At 38.3% G+C, this 20,680-nt stretch overlaps 1 protein-coding gene across 5 annotated transcripts in view; it reads left to right on the top strand.

Annotated features, from left to right (window-relative positions):
• ESRP2 (epithelial splicing regulatory protein 2) overlaps positions 1 to 20,411 on the top strand; it is a 42,885-nt gene extending 22,474 nt beyond the window's left edge. For 2 of the 5 annotated variants that reach the window (XM_053987616.1, XM_053987615.1), the window contains exons 8-16: positions 201 to 311; positions 1,171 to 1,303; positions 1,486 to 1,528; positions 2,044 to 2,345; positions 4,338 to 4,559; positions 5,864 to 6,062; positions 7,277 to 7,472; positions 8,510 to 8,687; positions 19,048 to 20,411. In XM_053987616.1, the coding sequence (XP_053843591.1) occupies positions 201 to 311; positions 1,171 to 1,303; positions 1,486 to 1,528; positions 2,044 to 2,345; positions 4,338 to 4,559; positions 5,864 to 6,062; positions 7,277 to 7,472; positions 8,510 to 8,687; positions 19,048 to 19,206 (1,543 nt within the window). In that variant the 3' untranslated portion in view covers positions 19,207 to 20,411. Of the gene's footprint in view, positions 1 to 200; positions 312 to 1,170; positions 1,304 to 1,485; positions 1,529 to 2,043; positions 2,346 to 4,337; positions 4,560 to 5,863; positions 6,063 to 7,276; positions 7,473 to 8,509; positions 8,688 to 15,944; positions 16,057 to 19,047 lie in introns of all 5 variants that reach the window. The other 3 variants (XM_053987619.1, XM_053987618.1, XM_053987617.1) reach the window with 3 other exon arrangements.
• Positions 20,412 to 20,680: the final 269 nt, after the last annotated feature.

The raw sequence follows: 20,680 nt of genomic DNA, 5'->3' as shown, positions 1-20,680 counted from the left end.
GCATCTACAGTGTTGTGGATATAAAGGAATTATCCAAGTTATCTTCCCTTTCTTTATTGAAAGGAATAATGGGGACAGGAGAGTCTCAACAGAAAATATGCTCCCAATTTACAATTCAATTAGTTGCAATCTGAAGTTTGATAAAATATTGGAAAACCTGGATTAAAGCTTACTTTTTCTTCTTTTTTCTTTCTGTGCAGTAGTAAATCTGAAACTGTGGACAGTGAGACAGTAATACGTGCCAGAGGTTTGCCATGGCAGTCTTCAGACCAGGATATCGCTCGATTTTTCAAAGGACTCAACATTGCCAAGTAAGATAAGGAGAATTTGCCTTGCTTTATCACTTGCCTTTAATACCAAGTTCCTTTAATATTTGTTTTACACACATCCCCCACTCTCCCCACTGGAGTCCTTCAGTCTTTCCCCACTGGACCCTTTCCCACACTGTGGCCATGACAGCTGAACAGGTTTACCATCCTTAGGGGTGCAAGAAAAAGTTTTGAAATGTGTGAAGAAGAAAAGAGACTTACCAATTGAAAACCAATATACATTCATTCATTGCTAGTATCAAAAGGAAGAAACTCCTATTGCATTAATCAAAGCAGTGGCCAAGACATGAAAAAAGCTTTAATTTTGTGTCAATTTATTATTTTCCTATATCTCCTAAACAGGCCACATTCAGAAACTTTGAAGTACTGTTTGGAATAAATTTTCATATGATTCATGTGTGTAACTATGTATAGATTTATGTGTATACATATATATGAAGAAAGTGAGTTTATTTAGAATACATGTCACTTATATATATATATAAGTGATAATATATATAATATATATTCCACATCTCCTACACTGAGAAAATAGATATTTTTTTTTATTTAGAGTGATGAAGAAGTTCAAATGTGCATCTCTGAGATAACAGGAAAGACAAACTTGCATCTTTATGGGAATTGAGAAAGTGGTGAACAACATGAGATGCATGATCTCAGTGAAGCAGATTTTAAAGTATAATTGTGTTACAACAAAAATTAAATTGTGGATAGTGGCAATTTCTTTTTCAATCTGTAATCTTCATGTTAAAGTCTGATTCCTTTACTGTTCTTACACAATTATTTATTAAATATATTAAAGATTCTGACTAAGCTTATATTTGTTGGCTTTAACTTCCAGAGGTGGTGTGGCTCTTTGTCTGAATTCTCAAGGAAGAAGAAATGGGGAGGCTTTGGTTCGGTTTGTCAATTCTGAACAGAGAGACCTTGCCTTGGAAAGGCACAAGCATCACATGGGTAGCAGATACATTGAGGTAAAAAATTGTGACTTGAAACAAATCTTTGGAGAGAAACCTGAATATTTTAGGCATGCTCTCATTTAAAACCAAACTGCACTTCTGTTTTGCTCAAAGTACCAAACCAAAATTTTCTTGCTTGTGAAAGTGTGTGTGAACATTCTGATTTTTATGTGGATCTTTTTGTTCTTTCTTTCAAGGTTTACAAAGCAACTGGGGAAGAATTCTTAAAAATTGCAGGAGGTAAGTGATGCTGGAGTTCAATGTGATTACTTAAGTTCATAAGAATGTTCTTCTAGTTCTTTTTTTTTTCTTGACTGAGGATGCAAATGGATAATGAAGTAGCTTTTCCTGTTTTGCCTTCCAAGAATGTTTGACCCAGTCAATTTCTGTTTTCATGTGGTTGAAACTGAACTATGAGCATTTGAGCTGTGATGCTCACAAATTTCCCTCCTTCTTGGGAGGAAGACCAGCCTTTGCAGTGGAAGCATCTGTGTGTCTTGTATCAATTCACACTAATCTCATCTTTGCTCCAATTTCATTAAAATATGAAGCACTTGCAGGTTAAGAGGTTTTCCCCTCTAAATAGATGGCTGAGAGTTAGTGGTGTTTTGGGCCTTGTCTGGGTTTGTTGCTGGCTGTTCACCTACTGCATTCTTCCTTAATACTTTGCTGCTGCAGCTGCACCCCTGGAACTGGGTGCCCAGCACTGACCATTGACCATCTTGGCTGACCATGTGCTGTTATCTCTCTACCAGGCACCTCCAATGAAGTGGCCCAGTTCTTATCCAAGGAGAATCAAGTTATCATCAGGATGAGAGGCCTTCCATTCACTGCTACTCAGGAAGATGTCTTGGGTTTCCTGGGGTCAGAGTGCCCAGTCACAGGAGGAAAAGAGGGACTTCTCTTTGTCAAGTACCCAGATGGCAGGCCCACAGGAGATGCATTTGTGTTATTTTCCTGTGAAGAATATGCACAGAATGCACTTAAAAAGCACAAAGAAATACTTGGAAAACGTTACATTGAACTCTTCAGGAGCACAGCAGCAGAGGTCCAACAGGTTGTAACTATTGGTTGTGAGACTCAAAACTGAACAGTTGAAAATTTCTTCTAACACTTGCACACAAATATGTTGTAGACCACCATTAACATTTATTATATGAAAAATGTCAAGAAAGGCCAATACATGTTTCCTAATGGGCATGGAAAATTATACAGCACTGTTTTTGCTTTGTTTGTTTGGGGAGGGGGTGTTTGTTTTGGTTTTTTTTTTAAGCTGCCACTGCTTGGGTGTTTATTTTTTTTACCATCCTTCAGACTATAAAGTAAAAATCATTGCATAATTTTCTTCTCATTAAAGGCTGACTGAAATCACAAAAATAATTCTAAAAATATAGTAGATTGATAGTATTGTAGTAATGCTTCTTGAAAATCTGCAATATTGTCTTTAAATGCTAGTCTCCATGTACAGAATTTCTAATATTAAATCCAAATCTGGATGCATGAAATGAGCAACTGCTTTCTTGGAAGCCAAGAATTAAGAGGACATATCTGATTTTTTTGAAAGGAAGTAATTTTTTTTTTCCCTGAGGTAATATATTTCCTTTTTTCCCTATCTTTCATCAATTCCTATCATTACCTTCTTAAACTGGTAAAACCATTTTATTTTGTCACCAGCAGCTTGTCCCTATGAAACTTGTCCCTATCACATATTGTATTTTTCTTCCTGACACAGACTATTTCTAGACTGGTGGCTCCAGAGGGAACCACTATTAGATTTGGTCTGGTCTTTGCATAACCACTGGCTATAAAAGTGTAATACAGTTACTGTGCAACTTATGTGATAGGTGAAGTCTTTCTGTAGAAGGGATGGGGCAAGAGAAAGAATATCCACCCTTGTAGATCATTGCCACTGCTGTGATATGGATATTACAACAGCCAAGAATCTGTGTGCTGTGCAGATTGGGAAGTGGCATTTCCCCCTCCTCCACAACTCCCCTCCTGAGAGATAAGGAAGCAAAATCCCCTAAGAAACAAAATCACTCTGTCACAGCAACCAACTTCTGTGCTTCCAGTTTTTTTAGGGGTGACCTGGATATAATTTATATTCTACCAATATGTCATTACTTCTTCCTCTATGACAGCTGTCTAGGCTAACACCCGAACTTTTTTGCTGCTAGGGCAAGAGATTATTTCTTAGGAAATTACAGGCTACTTGTTTGAATAATTACAAAAATTAAAGCCAGCTCTCATCTATTTAGTGCTAGTACAAAGTAATTGCAATATTCTCTGCTCAACTGAGAGGCATTTCTGTCCTGAAATGCATAACAAGGAGATTCTAGAAACAAACTCCCTCAGCCAAATCACTTTTAACAAAACTAAAGCTTTGTAACCTGTTTTTTAGTACCTCTTTCAGTAGAATGTGTTTATTTGTGATAATCATCACTAAAAATGGTTCTCAGCAGTAAGCCCCAACACATATCATGTGTTCTTTTTATCATTTGGAAATGAACCAAGAGAAAATGTTGAGATCAAAGTCTCCTATATTCTTATCTTTAATTTTTATTTTTTCCTCAGAACGTCTGTACTTGGAGATGAGCACTGGGGTTAAACAAATAAGCACCCTCACTTAACCAATCAGGTTTTAGAATAATTAGAATTAGTGCTTTTACTTACTAGCTTTCAGGTCCCAGTTCTTTTAAAATGACTGTTTTTAATTTACCCTGATTTAACTAAGAACTGTACGTGGCAATACTGGTTTATTAGCACACATGTGATTTCAGATGTTCCGTATTGAGATACTATGAACAGTAATTGGCTTTTAACTTTTTTTATATTGACATGAGAAAAGTCTGTTTTTGGGGTCTGGAAAATGGAATTTGTTAGCCTTCCCCTCTACTTTTCTGAGTTTAAAACTTTCAAATGGCCAACAGGAAACTAGCTGCAACAATTTGGCAAAAGAAGGGTTTCTTGGAAATAATATTGTGAGAACTGCTCTGTGCTCAGACAGATGATTGTAAATCTGCATTGCTGTGGGTTTTTTTGCCAACAGGTACTTAATCGATACATGTCAACACCTCTTATTCCAACTCTTCCAACTCCCATCATTCCAGTCATACCCCCACCATACACCATTGCCACGGGCAGCATCCGCGACTGTGTCCGGCTCAGAGGTCTTCCTTACACTGCTGGCATTGATGACATCTTGGAATTTATGGGAGATGCCACGGGGGATATCAAGCCCCATGGAGTTCACATGGTCCTTAATCAGCAGGTAACAGCATTTTTGCATGGGAGGAGTAACTTTGCAGTGATTTAACAGGTTAGAAGTCAGGGCAGCTTACCTGATCTTGGCTTTAGTCTTCTCCAACCTTGGGAAAATACAATGTTCTCTTTGTCTGTCTTTGCCTCAGTTCTCATCCTCTTTTGCATACACCCTTGATTTTCTCTCTCTGTATGTATATATGCATCAGCCTGGGGAAGGTGAAGCTTGTTCTTTGAATGATAACATTATCCTGCAGGCTGCTTTCAGCCAGAGGCTGGAGATACCCAACAGAAATGTCTCCTTTAGATGGCATAGCTTCTCTGTCAGCTTCAGGGTTCCTGCTGTGGTGTTTGGGTGGTCTTTGTGTTTTTCTAACTGAGCAGTTGCTCATGCTTTAAAGAGAGTTGATAATTAAAAATTGTGGTTTGGGTATATTTTAATGATGTGATGATAGAAATATATTTTCTTTCTTGTCTTGTGTTAAAAGTAAGTTCTTAATGAGAAATACTTAGGTATTAAAGAAAACAAATGAGAGATCTACTATATTTGTTTAGGGGTTTTTTATGTGTGTATATTTTTTTGGTTAAGGAAGTTTTTTGTATTTTATACAGACAGGTATACCTGTCGTATTGCAGAAAATCAGACCTGCAAATCAACTTCCAATGTAGCTATGGACTTTACTAAAGGATCTGGAACTTTATGCTGTTTTACTATTACCTTGGAAGTAGTTGTGGGGAAGACAAAGCCAGACTCTTCCTAGAGCTTCACAGCAAAAGAATAAGAGACAATGTAAATAAACTACATAAAAAAACCCAAACAAACAAACAAACAAACAAAAAAACCAAAAAAAAAAAACCAAACCCATTCCAGCTGATAGAAAAGGGAAAAAATAAAATCACAATGAGAAATTAGCTAAGCACCTGAACAGGTTCCCAGAGGTGATATGGAGCCTTCACCCCTGGAGATGCTCAGATTTCAAGTGGAGAAGGCCATGAGTGGCCTGACGTAAAATGAAAGTTAGTCCTGCTTTGAACAGCTTTTGGATGAGAGACCTCCATTTTTTTCCATGCTACATGATTCTGTTTCTTTCTGCAGAGGACTGAAGTAGCATTGTGTTAACTGGACACTTGTTGCGTGAGTCTTGATTTTTCTGCTCCTAAATAGAATTGTTGAGTTGTGAGTCACTCATGCCAGAAAAGGAGTAACGATACAGGCTTTCAGTAGATGTTTGATCTTAATCCTTTCTGCATTTCTTGTGATCTGGGTGATTTCATAGCAGATTGACCTATAATTACTTTTCCCACCTCCCCTAGGGACGACCATCAGGTGATGCTTTTATCCAAATGAAATCTGCTGACAAAGCCTTTATGGTGGCTCAAAAATGTCACAAAAAAATGATGAAGGACCGTTACGTGGAAGTATTCCAGTGTTCTGGAGAGGAGATGAACTTTGTTTTAATGGGTGGCACTTTAAATCGTAGTGGCTTATCCCCACCGCCATGTAAGTTACCATGTAAGTCTCCAATTCTTCTGCTCTCTGCTGCTAAAGGCTGATATGTGGTAGGTGCTGAAGCTTTGTGGCCTTTCACCTTTTGACTCGGGTTTTGCCATGATCAATAATCATCCATCTGTGTACATGCTAAGATTGGAATTGTTCCCTTTGGGCAATAATGGGACTGATCAGAGGCATTTTTATTGTATTTTCGGTGGTGAATAGAGGGCAGCAAGGCCTTGCCAGTGAAATTGTTGCATACTTTGCTTTTTATGGGTGTACTGTTCTTCTGAGCTCTGCAGTAGACTTGCCTGTAGTGAAACCTACTTGGAATGAGAGGGATTTTTAAAATGGGGAGAAGTTCTATATTCCAGCTGCCGATGAGTGCTCTTGCTATCTTGCCTCAGAGCATTGAGAAGGTACTCTTTGGGCTTATTTTTGAAGGAAAACACCCACTGGGATGAAAAACTAACCAACCGTAGAGTGGTGAAGTTGGATGGATTTTAATTTTTTTATTTTAAGATTACAGTGAACCTTACTGAGGAGCTATAATGGAATTTTACTGTACTGGTCTAATTAATCTCACACCAAATCACAAAGCAGATACTGATGTGTATTTGCAAAACAGTAAAAAGCTGCCAAATATAGTATATAAAACCAATTTGACTGCACACCAAGCCAAGTTTATTATTCTTGTACAAATCAGGTATTGTTCATCAAAATGCATCAGACTAGTGATCTAGTGGGGTATTCTCCCTTCTATTTGCTATATCCTAAAAATAGTCTTTGAAGTCACAGGAAGCTTATACATGAAGTCTCATGGTCAGTAGTTATGGATGCCCAAGCACTATTATGGTGCTTTTGTCCCACAGAGTACGACTTCTGTTAGAAAACACCAGGGTGTGTTGGTGTGCACGCCTGCTTTCTCTATGCACATGGCTTTATGCTTTCTTTTATTAACTCTGAAGTTCCCTACTTTCCATTTACATATAGACAAGGCTGCTCAGATCTAGGAGCTGTGAACTTTTAGGAATTACTCATTCCAAATGCCCTGGTTGTTATTCGTGGCAATGTTGCAAAGGTCTCCAGGGGAGAGGCTAGAGAGCAGTCTTTGCTCAAGTGTTCATCAATCATGCCCAGATGGTTTTAATCACATTGCTGTAGGAGAGGAGTTACTCATCTGAGACTTCTCCATTCTGATTGCTTTTTGTTGCTGTGTCCTTGTTTGGTTTTAGGTCTTTCTCCACCAGCTTATGCTGCTTTCCAAACAGCAGCTGTGATCCCAGCAGAGGCTGCAGCCCTTTACCAGCCACAAGCCCTCTTGCCATCCACCAGGACGCCCCAGGCCTCTGCAGCTGCTCCTCCAACTGTTACCTACTACCCAGCCCAGGCTGCTCAGCTTTACATGAACTACACAGCTTACTATCCCAGGTAACCCCGAGATTTCACTGCTCCTCTTGACCTTTCATCCCAGTGCAGTGGGTGACTGTGTGGTCACCTGTGAACAGCTCTTAAATTTGTACTTCTAGTGTAGGTAGTCCTGGGAACTTAATGTTCAGCAACAGAAGCAGAAACCATTTTAACTCTTTCTCTGTGACTTTGTACAGGGGTTCATCTCCTCTGTAGGTTTTGCTTGAATCTTGTGATAATGTTGGCCAAAAAGGGTATTTTTTGGCACTGAGGCAATGTCATCAAGGCAGTTCTATGTCTTGTCCAGAAGAGAAGCTGTGTCAATCCACACCTCTACCCTCACCTCTTAGTTTGTTCTTTTACTTACAATACAGTTTTCATGCTAAAAGACTCATCATAGGTGTGTACTCGGTTTGATTTTGTACATCAGTGAGACCTGAGGTTCAAAGAATATTTTTACATGTGAAAGCAAAGCAAATCTCCACCTTTTCCCTTCCCATAGATGGTATCAGCATGAGTCACTGAAGTCTGGTACCGGAGCTGTGGGGAAATAGCTTGTTCACTGATAGCTCCTAGGCTTATGTGATGCTTGTTAGCTTGAGTATCTGGTAATTTGCTAAATGGGCCCTGACCAGAGAAGGAGATGCTAATTACTCACTATTTTGTGGCTCAGAAATGCCAGATTTGGGTGTTTTCCTCCTTTTCATACTGTGGCACACCCCTCTCCTTTATTTCTTTGTGTTTTTATTAACGATCTTAAAACAAGTCATCTGCAGCTACTTTTTCTACTCCCCTGTGAAATAACAAATGCCACTCCTTATGTCTTTAACTGCAAATGTTAGCTGTTTTCCCTTCCCTCCCTTCTCTATAAATAGATCATGAGATGCTGAAGAGAAATTAAGAAAGTCCAAAAAACAATCCACATCAGGACTCTTTGTTTTTCTGTGGTATTTGGATTATTTTTCAAATCTGAATTTTCAGTTTCCTCTTTGCCTATTCTGAGTAGTAGAACCAGTTATTGGTTTTGGTAACAATTTTGCTCCCTCTCTCTCTTTCAGTCCTCCAGTATCTCCTACCACGGTGGGGTACATTGCAGCTCCTCCAGGAGCTGTGGCAGCTGCTGCCACTGCCACCCACACTCCAATCCTGCCCCAGCCTGGAGCCTTAGTCCGGATGCAGGGCTTGCCATATAACACAGGAATGAAGGAGATACTCAGTTTCTTCCAAGGGTACCAGGTTAGTATGCAGCCCTCTCCTTGAGATCGTATTTGGACCTTTGAGCATTGATCAGTGGAGGCCAAACTGAGCAAGCAAGTTCTTTTGGAAACTGCCAAACAAATGTGCAAGCTGCATGTTGTATATTTAACTGGCAGACTGAAGAGTAACACATGATTTGCCTTACTTCTTATTAAATAAATCCTGATCTGGAAGCAGTGATTTGGTGTCTGGGTTTGGGGTTTGAGTTTGAAGACCTCAGAGCCCCAGTGTGAGTGGGGCTGCCACAGGAAAGTGTGGGCTGCCAAAAGTTTTCAGTCCTGGCCACTTGGTGGTGGGAGCCTTTTGGTAGGGTCAGTGTTGGACCTTCAAAGCTGAAACTTTGCAGATTTCTAATACAGAGAGCTGTGAGCTGGGTGTGGTGACTTGCAAAAGGAGAGACACAGATGTCTTGGTCAAACACTGCTTCAATTGCTAATTATTTTGGTTACAGGCAGGAACATCTTTCATTAAAGCTGTATTACATTGCAAACTAAAGGAAATCCGTATTATCCATGCTGTCCATATTGACAGCAAATGTACTATAGGTAGTGTCAGTCTGTATGGACTGATGGAATGCTCTCAGGTGAGCAAACAGAAACTTATCTTCTTGATAAGTTAAAAAAAAAAAAAAAAGACACCAGCTACAAACACTGTTTTCCAGCAGCCCTTATTTGATGTCTTCTGCCTTTTGTCTCAGAGGATACTGTATCTATATCCATGATTTGTCATGACCTATTGGCTAAAAGGAAAGATAATTGAATATGGTATGTTCTGGTGAGTATTTAACTCCTGTGGGTAACAGCACTTAACACAGCTACCAACTCTGCCCTTTTGGCTACTGCTTGGAAGCCCTGACCTAAAATCCTCTTTGTGGCTCTCAAACTACTGCAAGTGATCAGGGGATTTGTGTCAAAAGGCAATAATCTTTGCATGTTTGTCCTTCAACATTCTGGGATAACAGTGATATTGCAAGAGGTAATGGGAAACATTCAGGCATGGTATGTTTTCTTTCTTTATTTCTTTTTTTTCTAACCTTTAGATTCTTAGAGGACAATGAGCTTTAATTTGTTGAGCCAGATATCTGGTGTGCAAATGAATGTAGACTGAGAACAGATGTTTAAATGTGTATGTTCCAAGTTTTGAGTATTTGGAAGATGCAGTGCTCTACCTGTTGTGTCTTCTCTTTGAACGTTACATTTATGTTTTGAAAGCAGTTTTGCATACTCAATTTTTCAGCTGAAAAAGACTGTCACGTAAAAAATGTGGTGAATTTTGACAAATAGTAAAAAGAAACTGCATGTTGTTGTATTTTAGGGCTTTTTCTTCCACAGATATTTCCAAAGTTCAAACCAAGTTCAGTTATTTGTGGCTTTCATGATACCCAGACAAGTAATAAACATTCATCCTATTGTTTAGCCATCAATATTTTGCCTTTAGTTGTTTTCTCCTGGCTGGGGGTTTTGGTAGATAGATGGTGGATGTTTTAATACGGTTTTAAAACCGTAAGTGTGGAAGCTTCTTTGCTAAATTGAAATTTAGCTAGAAGTGTAACTGCAACTTTGAAAAATGTGACCTGAACCTGTCCTTGCATGGAACAGTGACCACCTCTAGCACCTCTGCCTTTTGTTAAATCTTCAGTTTAGTGAACCTGGACTTTGTGTCTCGTGCTCAGTTTGCCCTTCTCCTCGTTTCTGCATTTGGGGAGCAATTCCTGGTGTTTGTATTGCACAATTAAATGGTTATAGGATCAGAAATTCTGCCACAAGGTGAAACCTATCTTCTGCTGCTGCAATCTCCTGTGATCATCAGTTACTGTTATTAAATTGGTCACTTCTTTGATTGCTTTAGAAGATGTTGTCCAAATGAGATCAGGTTCAAAATCTTATAAAGAAGCCAGGAATTCTTTTGAATTGTTCTTGGAATCCTGCATGTGGTAATGCTAATTTTATACTCATTCATTTCTTCAAGGGAAAAAGAGATGGTGACTTACTGTAATGGGACAATATTGCATCTCTGGAGCAATAACTAATCATGTTTTTCTTTTTTCCTCCCCTTTCTTCACATTGTTTTCTCATTTTCTGCTGCTGCCCAAGGATTTATTGCACGATGCTTCTGCTCGTTCATAAAGTGAGCCCTTAATCATCATCAGTGGTTTGGGCATGGTTTTAATCTCTGTTCAGCTAATTGATGTTGGTATTCAATGGATTTCAGTGTTGGTATTCTGGGAACTAGATTGGAGATGCTGAGATTGAAGGGTGATTTTTGTCTTTGTGTGTCCTTGTCTGGAAGGAACAGGGTTTAAGTTTTAGTTCTTGCTTTATTCTCCTCTGGATTTTTCCTTCAAGCTTCATGGGCTCTGTATATTGCATGTGTGCACATGTTGCTACTTAAGTGAAAGCACTTTTCATACCAGACCTGCCTCTTTAGAGATATCATGGGCTTCAACAAGCTGGTCTCAACATCAGTACATGCTTCTAAAAACAAATAATTTAAAAGTCTGCAGATCAGCATTTTAGTTTTCATTTTATTTTATTAGTATTAGCCTCTTGTTTAGTGTTTCAGCAGCTCAGTTTCTTCCTGTAGCTCTGTTTTCTTGTTTTTATTGGTGAAAATTCCTTCCAGCTTGCATGTATTTATTGAAACTTGGATTAAGCAATTGAAAAACTCAGGAAGAATTTTAATAGTATATCAGGGCAATTTTCCCCATCACCTTTCTGTATAATATTGTAGTGTATTGTAATCCTCAAAAGAGCTAATATTAGTACTCTCTGATTCAGTAATTCACATTAAACTGCTTTTTAGTTGTACTATAAAGCAGTAGGGTCATTGATTTGAGTACAATTATACACCGGATACATAGCTGAAAGATAGCTAAAAACAACCACAAAACCCAAGCCAACTAAAACCCCACTGAAAAAACAACAAAACTCAAAATAACCAAAACAACAACAAAACCCTCACCATGACATTCACCAGCTGCTCAGCAGATCCTGGTCTCTGGGCATTATGTTGAAGTAAGGGATCTATGGACAGGATTGTGAGGAGACTCTGCAGGAATTCAGAAAAATAACTCATATTTCATATCATGGGGTAAAGTCTGAGGAAGAAGTGGTGCAAATGTAAATACAGCAAAACTCCTCAGTGTTACTTCAGGCCATCCCTCTGTACAGCTGCAGAAGCAGTGAGAGAACTCCAGTAAATAATGATTGAAGAGGGGTAGTAGTTGTGATGGATTTATGTGAAGTTGGTGCATAGCAAAACAAAATTTTTCACTAAAGACTTTTTATTTTTCTTTATTTAGTGGCTAAATACTTAATGGGTTTTACTATTTAGCCACTAAGTGAATCAATGCAAAATATTTTAGTTTCCAAATACTGACTCTTTTGGGGTTGGGGTTCTCTTTCAGTTTTCTTTTTTCTGTTGTGGTTTGGTTTGGTTGGTTGTTTGGTTTGGGTTTTGGAGGGGGGGGGGAATGGTTTTTGTTGGTGTGTGGTTTTTCAATATTTTTTTAAAATGAGAATGCAAATAATGGCAGGGTTGGTATCATGACAAGAACCGTTAGGTTCATGTAAAAGCAGGTGCAAATTAGCTGTGCCTGTGGTCTTAGCTGACCAAAAACTAGTTCACAGCTGTTGTCTTGGCTAGGATTCAGCTTCCTTTCAGTAGCACTTGCCCAATTTCTTGGAGGTTGGCGTGAATGTGAAGTGAACTCAAGCCTGCCTGAAAAAGACCCTGTGGATTAGTCCTTAGGAAGCAGACTTGCTATTTAGGTAGGTTGTGTGTAAGTATAATAGTTTAAAAAAAAATAGAAACTAGAAGATGACTAAGATTTAGGGGCCATAGTCATCATCTGAACTTTTTAAAAGGCCCCTGAGTTTGCTGATAAAGTCTGGGATGGAATGTAAGGACTTTTTAGTGTACATGTTTCTACATAAGAAAAGTGTAAAATAAATAGTATTCTTTAAACCTGTACCAGGCTTAAGTGTCTTTTGTCTGCAGCTATAAAGAGCTTTTGCAGTATATTAATCCTCCAAGGCTTCAGAGACACAGAATTTAAGGCTTGCTGGTGAAGGGGAGGAGGGTGAATTGTGGTTAAAACAGTAATAAGGAAGTGAATGGAAGTGGATGGATGGCTAAATTCCAAGGGTACTAACCACATTTCTCTATCAGGACAACAGACTTCATTGTTGCTGATTTTTTAGGGATTAGGAGCTTTTTCTCTGAAATGTGTGCTTAAACATGGAAATATTCTCTATTTCCTTTGGGATCCTTTTGAAATCTGATTCTCTGCAGTCTGAGAGGGGTACCTCATCTGTGTACCAGTCATAGGCATGGCACCCTCTGACAAGGGAAGAGAAAAGGGAAGTGGTAGAGGAAGAATTCCCACTTCCTGGGGTTGGAAGTCTTCTGGCAATACAAACGGTATTCCATGCTCACCCCCACACTCTCAGAATAGAGCACATTGCTTGTTTTGCCTTATTCCTAAATTTATCTCCCACCTGGAAATGTTGCCTGTGTGGAGAAAGCATCTGTGAGACTGGGACCAGTAAATGACTGGTTACAGTTTGTTGCCTCCCACGCTTGAAGCAAGAGACTGAAGTGGCACCTCTGTATTTTTTGAATAGGCATTACCTGTTTCAGCCTCTGATACACAGGAGGTTCAGGTGCTTCCACAGAGCACTCAGGTATTTGTGTATTGGCAGTCTTATGGTACAATTGATGTGCTTCTAGGGGCAAAGCCAATTTAGGGTATTTCTCCTGACTCTTGTGCTAAAGGTTGCAGTTACCTACCATCAAACCTGATTCTAAATTCCAGGCTTAGTCTAGCTAGACTTTTTTCCAGAGTCTGAGAGTTCCCTTTGGGAACTGTTCTGTGATAAATTTTATGGGCAGTTTGGGCAAGAATTACAGCTGCCTTAAGTGGCCATTTTGCCTATGATGTTTTATCATTTGCTCCTGTTTTTTCCCAGTTGGAGTGTGTCTAAATATACTTTCCAGTTTCAATGCTGGGTTTGTGTTTTTTTAAGCAGTGGGTTATTTTCTCTAGATTGCTTTGTATGTGCTGTTTTTAGACTGAGCTTTGAAAATTCACTGCAGGAACTGCAAAAATGAAATGGAAATCAATGATTTACTGGTTAGTGACCTGGTTAAATCTGTGCACAGTCTGTGAGGGGAAGACAGTCCCATATTTCTCTCAGCAAGAGAAGAACAAAGAAATAAAATAGGATGAAGAAAAAGCAAATTCAAGGAGGGACTATAGTGTATTACATCTTTATTAACCAGTTTACCCTTGGTTTGGTCCTGTGTGGTTGGATGTTCTTGTTTTGTTCTTATGGGTTCTGAAATACAGACAGAATCAGAAAGATTCACAATCATGTGCTTACTCAGGCAAGTTAGGGTAACTTTCATTTTATTTGAAGAATTTACTGTTCTACAGCTTCTGTTTTAATTTCCTGCAGTCTCTTACCTGTCCTTATGATTAGATGCGACTTCTGTTTCTAGGTGTTTTCATGAATTTATTTTTCTTCTTTCTTTCTCACTTTCTTTAGGTGTTTGCCTAAGCTCTGACAACTCTGTACAGGATATTTTTCCAATTTTCATATTTTCTACATTGTTTATTCCATTCCAAGTGTAACTTATTAAATACTGTCCCTTACAAGAGTAAGGCTGTAGAACTTTGCCTACTGTACATCTACTGATAATCTAAAGTATGTACTATCTTGAGACATTCCTTTCAAAGAGTAAACTTGCATTTTGTAGATTTGTTTCAAGGGCAGGTCTGGGAACTCATAAATCTAATATTTGCACGGTCTGGTTGCCCTGGCAGAGACTATCTAGAAAATACTTCTTATATTTGTCTTTTACTTAATGGCATGGGTTTAGATGTGGCTAGAATTCAGTAGTAAAATTCTGGGGGGTTCTTTGCTTTTGTGTTCTCTGGGCTCTTGGTTATTGTTTTCTGTGAAAGGTGTGTACAAGATGGTTGGTGTTTTTCTTTTCAACTTCCCTTTGGATGGATACATGTTCTGTATGCCCAAATATAATGCCCTTTTCTCCCTAAGCTGGCAGGAGACTTTTTGTGTCATAGAAATATCAAAGGGAAGGCAGCACAGTGTATCTACATTGTGTGCATTTGGCAATCATCTAAAGTCTTAGTGCAAAACCATTAGTATTAGTCTGTCTGGGGGGAGACAGGAAACTCTTCTAGACACCAAAAAAATATTCTACAACTCAGGTTATGATAAACACTCTTGTCTTCTCGATTACAGGAACCACTCAAGTAGTCTTTGTAACCTGTTTAAGAATGCTCAGTCCCTTTCCAGGATATGTGATTTGGAAAGATTATGTGCTAAGAGCAATGTTTCATATTCTTCAAGATGTATTTTCTGACTATATGTGTCATATTTGTACCAGGCCAGTAGTATGAGTGATTACTGTTCATATTCAGGATCTCAAATAATTCTTAGATCTTATTCATGTATGAGGTTTTTGTTCTAATTTGTTGGTGTGACTGTTCTGAATAGTCACTATTTTTATTTTAATATATTACTTCTACAAATCTGTTGTGATGCAGTTACACTGTGTAGGTTATTTCATTTTCCAATGTAGAAATACACTGCACTAGCATAAATGCTATTTTACCTTGTGAATGCATTCATGCTGGGGCATTGATTTTCTTTCATTACATTGGTGTAATCTGTGGAATACAAGTATTATCTGCAGCTCAAGTGTTTGTCACCCTACCCTAGAGAAGCTGCCCTTCATTCCCATGAGTGCATAAAAGATCTGACTGAGATCCATACAATTATTCTGATCCCCCACCTCAGGGTGCAGTGTGCAGGCTGGAAGATGCTCATCTGTCCCAGTGAGAGCCATCACTGGGTTCGTGATTGTGCCTATGAAAATTTGAGTTTGGTTACCTGGTGCTGCCATCTCATGAGTAGAAGGAAAAAAGGAGAACTTCATGGTCTGAGCTATTTCCCTTCCTTGATAAGGAGCAGTTCAAATACACAATTTAGAACATTGCCCACAAGCATTTACTTTATTTCTACAACTAGCAATACAACAAATGTATTTTTTATCTTACATCAAAGTAGTTTCTATCCAATTCTCTGTCTCCTGCCAGTTGTTATAGCTGATGCTCTTAATTGTGGTTGCAAATGGTGGTCTGTGTGGCTTGCTGTGCCAGAGTGTTCCTTCTCTTGCTGATTGTCCCATGTCACACTTGTACTGTAGTATGCACCTGATGACTACAATGGCCTAATTCAGCTGAGCGATCAAGCCAGGAGTGTGTTACAAGCACCGAAAGAGTGGGTCTGTTTGTAACTCTTTGTAACTTCTGAAGAAGGTAAGATGTGACTGGCAGAGCCTGGCTCTCCAGAGGTGAATGGGAAGGGAAAGAAGGGTTTGGTGCTACAGAGATCTTTGCTTGTGGCTTTTCCCCTTAGTAGCTTGCATTGGGATCCTGGTGTTAGTCTTCCTGCTTCAAAAATCAACTAACCCAAGGAAGTGGGCTGCCTGTGATCTGTAGCTGATGGGGCAGCAGTGGTGGAGGTAGTGTGATTGCCTGGTTCTGCTCAGATGGTGTGTTCAACTTCCAGAAGAGTTTGTAATGCTTGTATCTCATGTGAACCTTTCGGTCCAGTATTTTCCTTTTAGTAGAGTGGTAGAAGATGATTTTTTTTCCCCTCCTGATATTGCTAGAAAGCACACATAAATATGTGTGTGAAAACCCCCAGACCTCTGGCTGTGTCTTTTCTGTACCATATAAATGGCTTGAGATTAATATCTCTCCTTCTTGATCTCCCCAGTGCAATGTGAACTATTACATCAGTTTTTCCAGAAGAGGTTTTTTTGGATATAGTGACTTTCTAATGCAACCAACTAGATTTGCTAACAGTAAATTTCCCTGCAACTTTGGCACTTATACATAATTCTTAGAGAAATTTTGTTATGGCCTATGTGGAGTATGTGATACCACAATACTACTGTATTCCATTCAAAATGCTACTGATTAGTTAGTACATTTTCTTTTTCCTTAAGAAAAAGACAGAACGACCTTTCAGTTTAAAAATGGCAATCACATACTGTGATTGAGAGAATTGCTTTCACAGACAAATGTACTTTCACTAACAACCATCAACTCAGTTGTTTTCAAATTAGTTGTTTTCTCATGTTGGATCTGTAGGGAGCAGATGGACTGCATGGTCTGGTGATTAACTGGAAAACCAGATCAGCAGTTGGTTTCTATGAAGTATGACATGGAAACAGTCTGACTAATTCGTGGAGTAGCTCAGTCTGAATTCTAAGTGGTACAAAGTAGTATTATACAGGTACCACTGTTAGAGAGTAAAAAAAAAAATCCAGGAAAAAGATTTGTGTGAATCTTAATCTAATTTTAAAACACACACATACATACAGAAAATCTATTTCTCTAGAATTATCTATAAATAAGAACTTAAACCCAGTATGTCTTAAAATGAAACTAAAGGGGTTCATTTAGCTCTTTTAATTATGTTGTTTGCAGAATGTGTAGATTTCTCTGCTGGCTTTCTATGCAGCTCTTATAACATGAATTTCCAGATCCCTGCATTGGTATTACACCAATATTGCTGTTTAAACTATGTTTTTAAAGCTCTCCTCTGTGCTCAGAGGTCTGACTGTGTTCCATGTGTGTTTTCAGCTGACTCTGAGCTGAAATACTAAAGTTCTATTCTGGACTGATGGTAAATGAGTTGATCCCATATGGATTAACAGCAAAGAGCTGGTTTAGAGCAGAGCATCTTTTAGCTCAGATTTGCAGCTCAAGCCAAGTTGTGTACAGCTTTCTCTTGGAGAGAGGGTTACTCTGAAATAAACCAAGATTGCTTCCAAACTAGAAGTGGGCTTTAGAGATGATGTTTTTTATCTCTTTTTCAATTTTTTTCTGCATGCTATTTCTTGACTAACTTTAGTCCTCTGAAAAGAAATGATAGAAAGTTTGCACTAACTGTTTTATGCATGCTTTTGGTTTTTAAAGTGTGCTGTTGCTTATATTTTAAGAGTATTTTTACTGCCTGCTCAGTGTTTGGGTGAGTGAAGCTCTGGCATGCACTTGATTTATTTTCATATGTTTGAATGTAAAGCTGATATATGATATGATACATGAATGAAATGCTAGTGGTAGTAACTGAGAAGTCTGCTGTTTCTGTAGTATACCAGACACACACAAGTTCTACAGAAATTAAACACTTAAATATTTTAACCTTTTATAAACTCAAGAGAACATATGTCACATGAACTTAACTTGAATTAATATTCATAAAACTAGTTGGTTTTCCAGCATTGCTTTTGTCTGATGCTGTTTTTCAAAAAACAACTAACCTTGTATGCTAAGCTTTTGATCCTTCAGTCTCTCATTTTGAAACTTCACTGAGATTAATTTCTATCCATCAACCAAGAGTTCCAAACTCAGCTTGGAAGAATTTACTGCATCTTATGGAAAATGGATGGGGTACAATAGGGCTTACTGTAATGTCTGCTTTGGACTCAGCAATTTGGAACTGCCTTTTAAGACTTTTTAAGGGCAAATGCCCTCAAAAGTAAATAAACTCCAGTGACTAAATAATCCCATCTGCTAACCTGATTCTTCTTAGCCTTATTAAAATTACAATAAATATTTATTTAATTCAGTTTTGCACCAAATTTTACTTAATTTTTCTGAAAAATCTTCCTTGCACTGTATACCTGTGTTGAGTTCAGCTCATTCTCCCAGCACAGAACTCATACAGCTCTTTTATTTTTTGCATGTGTGTTGGGTTTTTTTTAAACTTTGTGTGTGACTATTGACATGCCTTAATAGCCTTTGTCACTTGACCAGTAGTCCACATAGTACAAGAATTATTCATGCCTGGATTTCTTGCTCCATTCACCTCCTATTAACAACTAACTCTCTCCTTTTATCAATTTTTAATCTCAATTGCTTCTCAAGCAAAATTTTTGCACAGAATTATGTCTATATCACTATATTCAGTACTCCAGCAGAATAAGAGCTGCTGCTGTTTGCCAAGCTAAAAGCTGAATTTCCTTTAATCTTTGATTCCTTCTCCTTCCCATTCTTAACATCCAGAATATTTTTACCATGGACACAGGAGTGGAGTGAGCCAGATGCATTAAAAACTGCAACTGCATTTCCAGGTTTTGTCTCTGGTCTTAATAGTGGTTTGTTTTTTTTTTTTTGTTTTTTTTTTTTGGTTTTTTTTTTTTGGTTTGTTTTTTTTTGGTTTTGTGTTTTTGTTTTTGTGGGTTTTTTTGTTTGTTTTTTATTTTTGTTGTTTTCTTTTTTCTTGTACCATTGCAGCTCCAAGCAGATTCCATCCTCATGCTTTACAACTTCAGTGGCCAGCCCAGTGGCGAGGCGTTGGTGACTTTTCCAAGTCTGGATCTAGCTAAGCAAGCAGTGGCTGAGAGAAATGGACAGCTCCTGGGGAGCCGCTGTGTACAATTGTACCTGGTCTAACTGAACACTCTGGAGGATGAGGAAAGGATGTTGCACTCAACACCGTGCCTTTTGCAAAATAAGAAGTCTTCCCTTGCCACCCAGGCAGCAACAAATGTGCCTTTTCAGCATAACATGTTGGAATGCAGCATGGTGCATGTCCTTTTTAATTTGAAAAATGGCGTCTCCTATGCCAAAGATAAAGTGAAACCAGAAATTGTGCAGTTAATTTACTTAATTTCTAATGTGCCTGTGTAAAAAGAAGCAACGCCGCTCATGGCATGCAGTTAATTCTGAAGACAGTCCAGTGCACTTCAGCTACTGCAGCCACGGGAGAAACTTACTCAGTAGCATTTGAAGTGGAAAACGATGCTTGAGTCATTCAGATTATTTTGTGTTTAGTTTTTAAGAGTTTACACTTGACAAAGTGTCTCATTCTTGTAGAGTTTAAATGCCTTTAGAAAGGTCTTTTGGAATGCATGGCTTACCCAGTTCAAAGCGTAGATCATATTGATTTTTGTTTTGTTTTGTTCTTGACCGGAAAATATCAGGATGCTGGATCCTGAACCAATTGTGCTTTTTCGTGTTTTCATTAGACATTGTTTTGCAAAAGCCATATTTGACCTTCTTACCAGTGTACTGCTGCCAGTGGGTAAAGCAAAAAAATAAAACCAATGGCAAAACCAGAAAAATCCTCTCTTCCCACCCTGCCCCCAATTTTTAATCTCTACAGGACAAAAATGGCACATAAACCTGAGTTCTAATAAGTTATATTTTTTTATTTAAGCATAATAGCTTTCAGATACTGTATTAAAGATTTTGCTCTAGTTTATGTGCATGCAATTTGTTTACATCTTTAAACTACTTTATTTGTATATTATGAAACAGCAAGATATGTTGAAATCTGAATTCTCTAGTGCATGCTTTTTTCTTTTTCCCCTGTGTGTATATACATAAGCTAGAAGTACTTTTACGTCATGTAGCACGTGTTAAAAAAAAAGACATCTGCTGTAGAAGCACTAAATGACTTTGTTTTTACTGTGCCTTACTTCTAAATCATTCCAAGTGCAATACAAGCAGAGCAAAATGTAATGAATTCTGTTGTTGACATGTTCATGGATGTCTGAATTGATCTTTTTTTGTTAGTGTACAATTTGAGTTGTACTTTAAAGAACTGAATGATGTATGCTTCTTTATATTACAATAAAAGAGATGCTTACAATGTGCATTGCCTTTTGAAAGTAACTTATGCTTTGCTTTAATGTATTTTCACAGAGCATCAGTCTTTGATAAATAGCCTTACACACTTTTCTCCTAGATTTAGATGAGCATTTGTACTTTGTGACATCTCTGGTTTTTGGGGGTTGTGGTGGTTTTTTGGTTGTTTTGGGTTTTGGTTTTGTGGGGTTTTTTTTGTTTGTTTGTTTGGTTGGTTTTGTTTTTGTCTTTTTGTATGTTCTAGTAAGCCAGAAATCTGTATGATGCATGTTTCTCT

Source organism: Vidua macroura, chromosome 11, assembly GCF_024509145.1.
Source record: "Vidua macroura isolate BioBank_ID:100142 chromosome 11, ASM2450914v1, whole genome shotgun sequence".
Taxonomy (NCBI): Eukaryota; Metazoa; Chordata; class Aves; order Passeriformes; family Viduidae; genus Vidua; species Vidua macroura.
This window is presented reverse-complemented; position numbering and strand designations above follow the sequence as displayed.